The following is a 12467-nucleotide window of genomic DNA, read 5'->3' as shown; positions in this document are numbered from 1 at the left end:
AGGATACTAAGGTGATTGGTCAAAACAGTTTAGGGTGGGCTTAGGTCTGATGTTGGCTCACGTTTCTTCTTCCGCAACTTTCTTGGCATCTCCTTATTTGGAGATGCCTCTTTAACCATCACCATGGCAACCACCTCTTACCCTCCTGTCAGACCTGCATAAAGAGAAAGGCAGACAGTTACGACTATGTTTACCTTCTGGTGCCTTCACTCCTCAAATTCCTTAGAGAAGGGGGCTCCTCTACTGTACTACTATACTAAACTATAGTATAGCCACCTACTTCTAATACTACTCTACAATGTTTAACTGTGTGCAATAAAGTATAAAACACAGTTATGTGATGCTAATTATAAGATATTAGCCTTAAAGATGAAAATAAATCCCACCTTTAATGGCTCTGTAACTATGTAAAACAAGGCAGGCGAGCTTGGACATCTGTGCCTACAACCACGGGACAATGTGAAGGCGTCCGACAGAACTCCATTAGTCAAAATCCAGGATCTGGGACCATTGAAAAGCTTTTTAACAGATCTAATAAAGGAGTCCCCAAAATTCATGACCCTTAGTCTCAAAAAGAGAGCTAGGTTCAGTTCTGTCGAACGCCTGCTCAGCATCCATGGATAATATCACCAAGGGAAGCTCTCATTTTAGAAGTTTCAATTATATGAAACAGCCTCCGAACATTATCAGCTGCTTGCCTGTTTTTAACAAAATCTGTTTGGTCTGCTTGAATAATTTTAGAAATAACTTTTTCTATTTGAAATGCTATAAAAATTAGGCAATACCTTATAGTCTGACTCGAGGAGGTTGAGGGGCCTAAAATTACCTCTGTTAATCCTTCCCAGGTTTGGGAAGTCATATTATTGTTGCAGGCACTAAAGACCGAGGGAGTGCCGCCTTTTGAAAAGTATTCTTGATCGTGTTTGTGAGAGGGGTTAGTAGATTTTTGTTAAGTCTTGAAGTATTCAGTCGGAAATCTATCAGGGCCTGGGGCTTTTTTGTTTTGTAACAATTTAACAGCGAGAAGAAACTCGTCCTCTGATGTTTCTTTCTCCAATATGTGTTTATCTGTTGTGCTAATCTTTGGCAGAGGTAATTCACTTAGAAATTGTTTTATTTCAGTACTGTCACTATCATAGTCGGTCTCATATAAGGCTTGATATTAGTTTTTAAATTCCAGATTTATATCTTTTGGGTTTTCTAAATATCTGCTGTAGTTTGCCAGTCTTATTACCAAATTCATAATGCTATCTAGTTCTGGCCATTGCAGCTTCAGCTTTGTTTGTACACATATTAGTGATTCTGCAAATACTTGTTTTGTTCTCGAGTGATCAATTTCCAAGGTCCTTATGTTGCTATTACTATGGTGGTGGCTATCCATGTGTAGCATTTCATTCCAAGACTAATTTCATCATGTGGACAGCAAATTATAAAAGAAAACTCCGCTTAGTATTTGTCATGTGTGGCAGGCAGGATGGACCCAAATTCAGGACTCGTACACGGAACGTAAACTTAAAGCAGCAGCTTTACTCGCTGAGAAAAATCCTCCATAAAGTAACTTTACAAAAAACAAACCAAAACCCTGAACATGGAAACTAGAATCACTAGAAAATAAGGCGCACAGAACTAAGAATGATAGAAACCAGAAGCACAGCGAAACTTACAGCACATGGGATGGTACAATGCAACAACGGACAGAGGACAACACAGGGCTTAAACACACAAGGGAGTAACGAGGGAATGGGAAACAGGAGGGAAACACAGCTAGGTCTAATCTGACATAACAAGACAGGGAGGAAACAAACCTGAATGCACTGAATACAGGACAAGGAACTATCAAAATAAAACAGGAAACATGAAACCTTCACAAAGACGCAGACTAGACACTGTGAAGTGGAGACGTGACTGATAAGGGGAACAAAGGGAACATGAAACACGGAGACGAGAGTAAGTAAACGTGGAACAGAGGGAAGATACAGTGAACTAGAAACTATAAAAGTAACACAAGCAGAAAACAATAAAGAAAACCAAACCCATGAAAAACAATAAATCAAAGAATATAACTTAAACCGTGACAGTATTATTTGTCTTATGGATTCTATCTTTAAAAACAAGTCTGGAGTCTGATACAGATCTAAATGGTATTTTGCTGAGATCCAAGTGGCAGTATGCCCCATGCTTTAGCTTACAACAGCAACCATAAAAACAACTGAATGTTGAGTTTACAAGCTACACATGAATGCAGCATGAGTCCAGTACAGAGGGGGGCAGCTATGCAGTGCAAGAAGAGTCCCACTTCTAATATCAATGTGTTGTTTACGAAAACAAACATCACCTGCTAGTCATCTCCTTTTTGACTCATGCCTGTGGCCTCATATCACAAAACATCAGCACAATATTCAGCTCTGTGCTGCACGATATAATGACAACACTCAAAATACTTTATTGGCCCTCCAACAGAATGTAAAATGCTGCAAAGGATTGTAGACAAATCATTTCAGGACCCCTTTGCTCCTTTACAGGAATAACCCTCTACTATTGATTTATTTTGTACATTTTGTGCCTCAGTGCTCCCCGTGACTGATTCTTTGCAGGAAACAGCCCTCTGGTTACCATAAGGTTGCATCATGAGATGAAAATAGGGAGGTGCCGTTTCCCCAGGCTGTTTCTGATCTCTCCACTAGCACTCCTCACATGCCTAATAAGTGTCCTGCTTTGGAGATATTACTGTCCTACAGAAGCTACACAGGGTGTGGCTGTCAAAGAGGGGGTCCAAAGACCACCGTAGCAGGCGGGGATTTCATTAGCTTCCCTTTGCAGTAATGGTTGAACTAGACAGAATATCAGGGCTTAGTCAGACTTCTAACTATATCAGAATGAATTTGAGAGGTGAGCTCAAAACCAGAACTGGCTTAGGTAGAGGCAGCCATATTACTTTAAGGCTGGACTACTGTAATTCCAACTGTAATTCAGGCTGTTCTAAAAGTTCCTTGAAAAGTCTTCAGTTGGCCAAAAATGCCGAATCACAGTTACTAACATGTACCAGAAACAAATAACGAGAGGTTGTATTTTCCTCATATTAGTGCTTCTTTGTTGCCGCCCTGTTAAGTTCACACTGTTGGCTTACTTGTGGTTCCGAGTTTCTAACCAGCTTCCGGTTTGGATTTGGGAAACAGAGATGTCCTCTTTTCTTCCAAGATTACACTTCAAACTTTCCTTTTTGATAAAGCTCAGAGTTTGGGCTGGATCAGGTGACCATGAACCATCCCTTAGCACAGGGTCAGATTGCTGGGGGACTTTGCCTGATGTTACGTGATGGGTGTCACAAAAGATCTTTTAGCTCAGTGATTCCAAATATCAAGTCTCCAGTTATTTGTCTGACCCAAAGGTGGCCAGTGGCTTGGAAAAACATGGAAATCTGTCGTCCAACATTAAGTATTATGTAAGTATTATGCCCCTAGTCTGGTTGTGATCTTTGAGCTTTATTTTGACACAATGAGCACTTTCTTTTGGTTGAACTATTTTAAGCACGTTGTAACTGTTTTGTAAAGTGCTGTACAAATTAATGTTTTATTCTGATGCACTTACCCTTCACTCGCCTCTTTTCCCTCCTCAAACATATAATATACTACTGTGAGTCATTAAGGTTTGTCTTCTCTCTCCTGTAGTTTCTGTTTAATCCTCTTTGGTGTTCATAGCCTCACTATGCTCCTCTTTGCATCCTCCTTTCTTGTCCTTCACCTTCCACTTGAGGTCACTTGATAAAAGGGAGTTCTTCCTCCCCATGGTCACCAAGTGTTTGCTTATAGGGGAACATTGGATGATGGGTTTCTCGTCATGTAAACATATAAAGTACCTTGAAATTCAATAAAAGAAACTCTTCAATAGACACACTTTTATTATTTCAAAGGAATAAAGGAATGGTACAGAAAGTAAAAAAGGTTAGCAGATTGCTTAACTTCACTGAATATGGAAAACAGTTGACATTAAAAGGAGCAAAATGTATCTTTTGCTCAAAAGCAAATACAATACATTAAACATAAACGGCACAATATACAGCTAAAAGGACTCAAATCAGTGCATTTACTACAAACATTAAAAATTACACAAAATTATTTTAGGCAACTTGTGCAAATATCTCCACAGATTTTAAAAGGAACTACACAAACAGATAAAGAGCTAAGTCTTTGGTGTGGAGATGCTGCGCTAGGTTCTGAATCCGACAAAGGCGTACGTTCTGAGCATCTCCAGTGCTGTACACTCTGTATATGTGGTATCGTTCCTTCTCCTTCAGTGCAAAGTCCAGCTCGTTGGCAGACATGTGGATAAATGACTTCTCTTTCTTTATAGTCGACTTCACCTCCACATACACCACCTCAGGCTCTCCTGTGGATCCGAAGGTGAGCTTAAAGTCGTATGGCTGACCGGTCTCCCCGCTCTGATTGCACCACATGACGTGCGTGGGTCGTCCAGGGTCGCTGCTATCTCTCCAGTGGCACAGGAAGGAGTTGACCAGCTGCTCCCCCCATTCGCCGATCGCTGCCACATCTATCTCGTCTTCTGATAAGACCACCTACAAAACAGAGGAGCTATTAGGAAAGACTTGATAACCAGCGACTAGGAAACCAAAGCTTGCAGTCGGTATACTGACGGTGGTGGGTCTCTGGCAGGTGAGCTCCATGTCTTCAAGTGTGGCCTTGGTTTTGTTCCAGTGAGGAAAGTCCAGGTTCAGAGGAGGACGGATCTCTGCAGCAGCTGCTGCAGTCCCCTGGAAAGTACTAGAAAGCACCACAGCCTCAGGTACAGCACTGACAGAGAGAGACAAAGGAGAGAGATTAGAAATACATACTCAGTAAGAGTGAAAATCAACATTTTCTGAATATTTTACATATTTGGGAAGAGGAGAAGAAGCCTACAGGCTGTTTGGAACGGGCTGGCTGCTGGCTGTCTCAGCAGGTGGTTCAGATGGAGGACTCGGTGGAGGTCTGGGAGCTGCAAGGCTTTTCTCTCCACCTTCAGCTGTGTCAGACCGAGTGGTCTCACTCTGCTGACGGCGCTCTGTTGGTGACAGACAACACCAAATGGAAAACGTTAGTTTTTACAGGATGTGCTGTAACAGTTTGGGAATAATGACACAACGCAGAATTACACAAGAACTTTCTGTTTGTAGTGTTGTGTCTTTGCTCACTAACAAGCTAAAATCAACATCTTAACTGATAATGCAAGATGCAGCTGGTTAAGACAATAAAACTAACTTATTGTGGACGATCTTTTAATCTACCTGTCTCTCCCTCTCTGTAAGTATTTTCAGTTTCTTGTGATTATCACAAACTGAGAAAGACGGTTCTGTGTTACCATTCTGCCCTGTGGTGAAAATATAATTTTGCAAAGGTAAAACACTTAAAGCTGCACACATTTATTCTTTGTCCATTTCTAACACAAACAGCCTGAGCAGAGGAAGAAGAAAATCATTTTCATATATATCTCCTGTCTTCCTTCTCTCAGCCAAACCAGTCGCGGCAGATGGAGGTTTCTTCCTGTTAAAAGGGAGTTTTTCCTTCCCACTCTCGCCACAGTGCTTGCTCATAGGGGGTCATATGATTGTTGGGTTTTTCTCTGTATGTATTATTGTAGGGTCTACCTTACAATATAAAGCACCTTGAGACGACTGTTGTTGTGATTTGGTGCTGTATAAATAAAACTGAATTGAATTGAATATAAATTGCTAATAGTCAAATCCATCTTAAAACTGTGATGTTTTTTGTTTGTTTTTTGTGAAAATCTGACTCACTTGTGTGTCAGATTCTAGTAAACAGAAGTGTGTTTATTTTTGGCTTCAGTTTTGTTCTATAAAATTTAGTTGCATTTGTTGCTATTGACTGAAAAACGAAAAAGTCCTAAGCTGTTATCTCTCATCCAGAGGCCCTCGCTATACTGGAAACCCACAAATCCGCCTGCAGCGGCAAAATCACTAAACCACCTGAAAGTTTACTAGATTAGGCAGGTTAATAACTCTTTTTATTCTGCTGCAGCATAAATATGGAGAAGTGTCACCTCTGATATCAGAATGTTAACTGGTGCAGGAATCTAATTATTCAAGTGGAGGTTTCTTCCTGTTAAAGGGGAGTTTTTCGCCATGTGCTTGCTCACAGGGGGTTGTTTGATTGCTGGGGTTTTCTTTGTATTATCGTACGATCTTTACCTTACAATACAAAGCACCTTGATGTGATTTGTTGTGATTTGGTGCTATATAAATAAAACTGAACCGAATATCTGTGTTTTTAAGGATCTTGAATGTGAAACCTGGTGGTGGTGGTGGTGTGTTGGTGTTTGCAGCAGCAGCAGTTGTGTTAGCTTGCTCTGGATGACTGGGAAGCCTCTGAAGGCTGGGTTGGTCTGCAGGTCTGTTGGTGCTGCTGCTGCTTCTGGGTGGATGGTTTCCTTCGTGGCTGCTTCCTCTGGGTGCGACTTCCATCTCCAGGCCTTGTTCTTTCGGTCCAGCTGGAGGAGGCCACATCTTCATGACGGCCTCCACCACTTTGCTATCTTCCTGACCTCCTGACAAATGTGACAAATGAAACATGCACTTTTTATACTGCTAATATAAACAAAATTTTCTTTACTCTGAGCATCTGCATTAAGTACCAGCTCGACTGCCTCCTGTGCTGTGTATTGGTGCTCGAGGAGGCCAGCAGACAAGCGTCTGTTCCCCGTCCTCTTGTCCAGGGTGAGATGGCTCGACTGTGGAGCTGGTGGAGGAGAAACTCCTTGACAGCACTGGAGGATAATAGTTTCAGTTAAATCCAAAGAATATAAAGGAAACATTGAAATGAAACCTTAAATAAAACACCAATCATACACAGTGTGAGCCTGTCTCAGAGCTGTTGTGCCATGAAAGCAAAATGTGTAATGAAAAAGTCTTTGATCATATTAATCCTTGTAAAATGTGTGTGTATGTGTGTGCTCTCTGCTGCAGTATGGGATCTGCTCCTCTTGCTCTTTGAGCCCTGGCAACAGCTGCTCTTTTATGTCACCACACACAAGAGTGAACAAACTCGAATTAGCATATGCGAGAAACACACCAGTTATGTGCACTGTGTGTGTGTGTGTGCCGAAGGAGAGTGTTTGTGTGAGGCTGAGACTGCGAAGAAAACCACTTTGAATATTATGAAATGATAATGGAAATGGGGGCAAGTGTCACAGAGAGAATTGGAGGAACTGCAGATGGAAGCGTGAGAGGAAGCAGCAGTGAGTTTTAGGATTCAGCTCGTGTTGCAGTTGTAGCACTGAGCTGATATTCTGCATCAAACTGTGATTCTCATGCACAACAACACTGGGCTGAACACATGGATTTTTCAGGCTGTTTTTCAAACATTCTGCAATTTCACAAAGGTAAGTAAATCAGTGAGGAGCACTATAGAGTAACAAAGAACCTTATTTACCGATATATATTTTTGGCACTATGGCTCTGTTGTAGGAGAGCAGGTGTTAATGACAAGTCCGACCCATGCAGACAAGCCAAAATGAAAGAAAAACATAGGAGTTGGCTGGGTTGCAAAGCAGCTTGCAGATGTGCAACAGGTGTGGCCAGGTTACAGCAGCTTAAATCGCATGGTGTGTGTGAAAATAGCCAATTAGGGGTGTAGAAGAGTGTAAACAGAGCCATCGCAATGACATCAAGCAATGCTACGTTCAATTAAACTGTTATTTTAATCAAACCTATTTCGCTTTGAGAGTTAATGTGTCTGTTATGGTGAATAAATTAATGGAAACAAGTGGAAGCTTTGACTTTTCAACTTTCACCTTTAGTATTCTGTTCGATCAAATTCCATCAACATAACGATAACCTATCGGTTACGCTGTTTTTCCAAAAGGTTACTACCTCTGTGGCCTAGGGGGTCACTGTTGTCCTGACTGACAGATATGTTCTGATATTTATGTAAATCCAACATTTCATGTGAGACAGGATGGCTGTGTGTGTGTTTTTTCCACCATGTGTCTTCTGTACCTCTTTCAGGGGGAATGTCTGGTTTGTGAGGCTCTGGGACCTCCCACAGTTCCTCCTCACTGGGCAGCTCTCTGATTTCCTCTTTGGCAAGTAATCTCTTCAGGGCTCTTGGGTCCTGCATATGTATTTATTATAGTTATTGTAGTTATTATAGTATACACGGCATACACATAATATTAGGCAAGGTTGACAGACTGTATAAAAAAGATGGACGTAGCAACATGATATCACCAGTGGTTTGTGGACTTTGTATTTTAAAACTAAAACATTTACATTTTGCCTGTTGCCATGTTCTTTTTTTTACATCCAGAAATGACCATAATCAGATGAGACACAGGAGTGCTAAGGTAACTGCTACAGCTAACTAACATAGCTAACAAGCTGCATCCGTAAACTGTACCAGGTGCAATGTACAGACAAAGCCTTAGGAGCCTGCCTCAAATGGAAGGTACTGCAGTTTTGGCACGTCCGCATGCTTCATGTTTATTGTTGCCTGGACAGCATATAGCATTTGTTTTGTATCAAAGAACAAAACTAACTGCATTTCATAATTTTATTCACACTGGAAGACCTGTGGGACTTGCATTTGAGTTATTTAGGAGGAACACAGAGGTCTGATCCATTCATCATCTGTCTGATTCTCCCTGTTCCTCCTTATAAAATCACTACATAATAAGACCAGTGCTGACTAGATCTGAGGTCTCTCTTTTCAGATTCTCTTGCCAACAGTGGCAACGACAGACATTCTCAGTAAAACTCCGATGTCCTAATTAACACGAACTTCTAGTCATCAACTTCCTGGGATACTCTAAGTAATAAGTGAATATAATAAGTTAGGAGCCAGATTTCCCCTAAGCCTCTCATATCTGTCTGACTGCAGTGTAAAGGGATGTTACGCTACAGGATCATATCATTAAAGCCTTTAATCAGACACTGAAGAATTTCATTTTATTGACTTTGGAAAATCCCAAAATGGAACCTAAATCAAACATTTGATCCAGATGTCAAAACTGATTATATAACGCAGCTCTGTTCTACTGGAAAACCAGAAGAGAATGATCAGTGGAGCAGGATCAAAGCTGAGGCCAGATCTGAGCATCTTTTGCTGCTGCACTGCTCTATGAGTCGGCAAATAATGCAAATGCAACTGCTCTCCAGGGAAACGGCCGTTACCCGGCGCTACGGTCAGCTATGTGGTGAGTTTGTGCAAGTGGCAGGATGAAAAAGTGCAAATGACTAAAGACTCTTTTCACTGGTTGTGGATTAGTGATCGATGCTGGAAGGAATTATATATCACTTACACTGCGCGAGGTTATCAGGCCAAAAAGGAAAGGTGTCAGCTCCTTTTGGTGGCTGCTCTCTGTGCAAAACAATTTCACCACCTCCCTGAAACACACACAGCATTGCAAGCTACTGTAAGACAAATGCCAAAGCATGTACAGGGTAAGTCTATGAACAGCTTACTCAGGATATGTTCTCTTTATGAGACTTAAATGCATGTGAGGGAAGGACTTCTGAAATTCAGCAAAGATCAATATGAGTCTTCATCATATTAATAAAATCATGTGGATGCATGGATCTCAACTGACAGCTAAGACTCGATGCCATATTAAAAATTAATTGTAGAAATAATCTGATAATAAAAGGGTTTATTAATTCACTTATATCTCACTGAGAAACACTCTGGGGAAAATGGCTAGAACTTCAGTGCCAGAGCTTGCAGAACTTAATAGTTTCTGTTGATATTAGTATTTCTTTAATAGCTGTTCACATGTTCTGAACACACATTACGTGAATGATGCTTTGTTAAATTACATCAGGTTGGTCCAAATTGCACCACAAACTGTTGATCACTTAGTAAAAATCCAAAATCCAGAATTGCATATTTCTTCTTCGGTCACCTTTCTCACTCACTATGTGTTAATGGCCTGTATTTGTATAGCGCTTTTACTAGTCCCTAGTAAAAGTTCCTTAATAGGCCTCTCTGTACTGAATCATACTTATTTATCTCTCGCTCTCTTCCACAGCATGTTTTTATTCTGTCTTCCTTCTCTCACCCCAGCAGATGGCCCCGCCCCTCCCTGAGCCTGGTACTGCTGGAGGTTTCTTCCTGTTAAAAGGGAGTTTTTCCTTCCCACTGTCGCCAAAGTGCTTGCTCATAGGGGGTCATATGATTGTTGGAGTTTTCCCTGTATGAATTATTGTACGGTTTACCTTAAAGCGCCTTGAGGCGACTGTTGTTGTGATTTGGCGCTATATAAATACAACTGAACTCAATTGAATTGAATTAGAACAGAACGTGTAAATATGCTATAGTAATGCATATAATGATGAGGTTCTACTCTGTGTTTCCCTCCAAATTCAATTCAATATTTTTCTAATGACTACACATAAAACTGCAAAATGAAGGAAAATAAAATAGAGTTCTGTGGAGTTCATAGAAAAATAGTTGGACACCAACATTTAACACTGAACTGTTCTACAAGACTTTTCCTGACTTAGTGAAGGTTGAAAAACATCACTGATTAAGACATGATTAAGACATTTAAGAATCATTTAGATGGAGAAACTAATTTCTGAGACCGTCCATCACACACAAACCTGCAGATGTCCAGCTCAGCTGAGAGATTATCTTTCTGGATGTAAAGCTCTTTTTTATCCTTCAGCAGACAGATGACATCCACGATCTCAATCACAGGGTCCTCATCGTCAGCTACATCCAGCTGGTGGCGAATGTATAGCTTGCCCACCTGTGAATAATCAGACAGAAACAAAGGAGTGCATATTTGTTGTCTTTGTTTTCATGCTTTCTTCCTTGCAGAGCTTTAGGTGTTGTGGATGCACCTACAAGAAGACTCTTAAGAGGAAAAAATAAGACAAATTAGGGTTCCTTCAGATTTATCCTCTTACCTGTGCAAAGGAGAGGTGCTTGATTTTTCCTGCTATGTTTTGTTCAGTCAGCTCTGAATAGACTTCATTCAGTTCGTCATGGTGATAGAGAAACCTCTGAACGTAGGGAACAATCCAGCGCACCAGGCTCTGCATGTACGGACAGGGCCTCAGGTTCTCAGTCAGAGGCTCACTCTTGACACATTCGGAGAGCTGACGAATACCACAGATGTCCAGAAACAGTTGTCTGTCTTCCTCATTGAATGCAGTTCGATCTGCCGCGTCTATTAAGAGAAAAAAAATCATGAAAGTATCAATCACAGTCTATTCTAACACAAACAATAAAAATGTAAAAGCACTATACCAGAGTTTCCTGTCTTGTTCTTGAGCGCCGTCTTCTTCTCTGGTGGGGGCAGGTTGAGCAGACGCACCTGCTTATGAGGTTTGAAGATCTTCTCCAGCTCTTTGCTGTCACTGATCATAGGCTTATGTGCCAGACTCACCCAGTTGTTATTCTTAGTAGGGAAGACCTTCTTATCAGACACCATCCCTATCAGACATGCACACAACCATATAAATCAGACACGTAACACATAAACAGCAAAGGTACACACAGAATAAGCTGTAGACATTTAGCATGACTTTTTTTCTCATTGTACTACAAAAACTGCAGGTTGGTTGTAAGAGGTTCACACTAAATGCAGATTTCGATTTAGCATTTCATCTCCCTTCCACTTATTTGAAGCCAACCATCTTTTGGTTGCCTGGCAGGTGGGCGGGACTTCTGTGCTGACCATATAAAACATATCTGCGGTCAGCATCATATAGATACAAAAGTAGAAAGAATTGCCCGATGTTGACTGTTAAGTTGGTTCTCTGTGTGCTCATATTTTAATGATTTATGATGCAAGTTGCAGCAATCTGCACCAAGGTTTACTTTAATTGACTGCTTTATTAACTTTGACACATGCTGTTGTAACTGCTGACCATACTGGTGATCCAAACTGCCATAACAACTTTCCATCATTTTAAGAACACTAACATGCACCCATGTCTTTTACCTCACACAATATCTTTGCGTCACATCTTTCACCTGATGCTTACATTCAGCTTTCTGCACAAAGGATCTGCTGAGTATTTATATTGTTTTAAGTCTGAATAAATATTTTTCCGCAGGTACTACAAGAGTATTGCTAAATGTAAAAAATATAAACATTCCCACTCCAGACAGTGCAGTCTGACTGTCTTCAGTCCCAAGTTCAAAATGCTTTAATGCTGCAGCAACAAATTCATCCCAGCTGCATTTAAAGCATGCGGCACACTGACAAATGGCAGATAATGCTGGATTTCCAACAGAAATTCTGCGTGAACAGGTAAAGAAAGGTGCGTTGTTTTTGGAATAGATACATGACTCACCTTTCAAAGTGGAGCAGTAACTGTGATTAAGTTTGGACTGAGGAATTCTTTCCTGGTCTCCGGACATTTTGGATTTACAGTTTTTAGCTGTTAAAACAAATACGACATTGCATTAAAATATTTTATGTAAAGAAAAACAGAAGAAGGATCAAGT

The 12467-nt window shown here is 40.8% G+C and overlaps 1 protein-coding gene across 3 annotated transcripts in view; it reads right to left on the bottom strand.

Annotated features, from left to right (window-relative positions):
* Positions 1-3880: 3880 nt before the first annotated feature.
* Positions 3881-12467, bottom strand: part of LOC113027695 (uncharacterized) — a 46974-nt gene continuing 38387 nt past the window's right edge. For all 3 annotated transcript variants that reach the window (XM_080305655.1, XM_080305654.1, XM_080305656.1), the window contains exons 37-47: positions 12314-12400; positions 11262-11447; positions 10919-11181; positions 10610-10758; positions 9310-9394; positions 8009-8123; positions 6646-6777; positions 6310-6558; positions 4917-5061; positions 4652-4808; positions 3881-4573 (exon numbers count right to left, since the gene is read on the bottom strand). In XM_080305655.1, the coding sequence (XP_080161781.1) occupies positions 4160-4573; positions 4652-4808; positions 4917-5061; positions 6310-6558; positions 6646-6777; positions 8009-8123; positions 9310-9394; positions 10610-10758; positions 10919-11181; positions 11262-11447; positions 12314-12400 (1982 nt within the window). In that variant the 3' untranslated portion in view covers positions 3881-4159. The remainder of the gene's footprint in view (positions 4574-4651; positions 4809-4916; positions 5062-6309; positions 6559-6645; positions 6778-8008; positions 8124-9309; positions 9395-10609; positions 10759-10918; positions 11182-11261; positions 11448-12313; positions 12401-12467) is intronic.

Source organism: Astatotilapia calliptera, chromosome 8, assembly GCF_964374335.1.
Source record: "Astatotilapia calliptera chromosome 8, fAstCal68.1, whole genome shotgun sequence".
Taxonomy (NCBI): domain Eukaryota; kingdom Metazoa; phylum Chordata; class Actinopteri; order Cichliformes; family Cichlidae; genus Astatotilapia; species Astatotilapia calliptera.
Note: the sequence above shows the minus strand (reverse complement) of the source record. Positions and strands in the feature narration are given on the sequence as shown.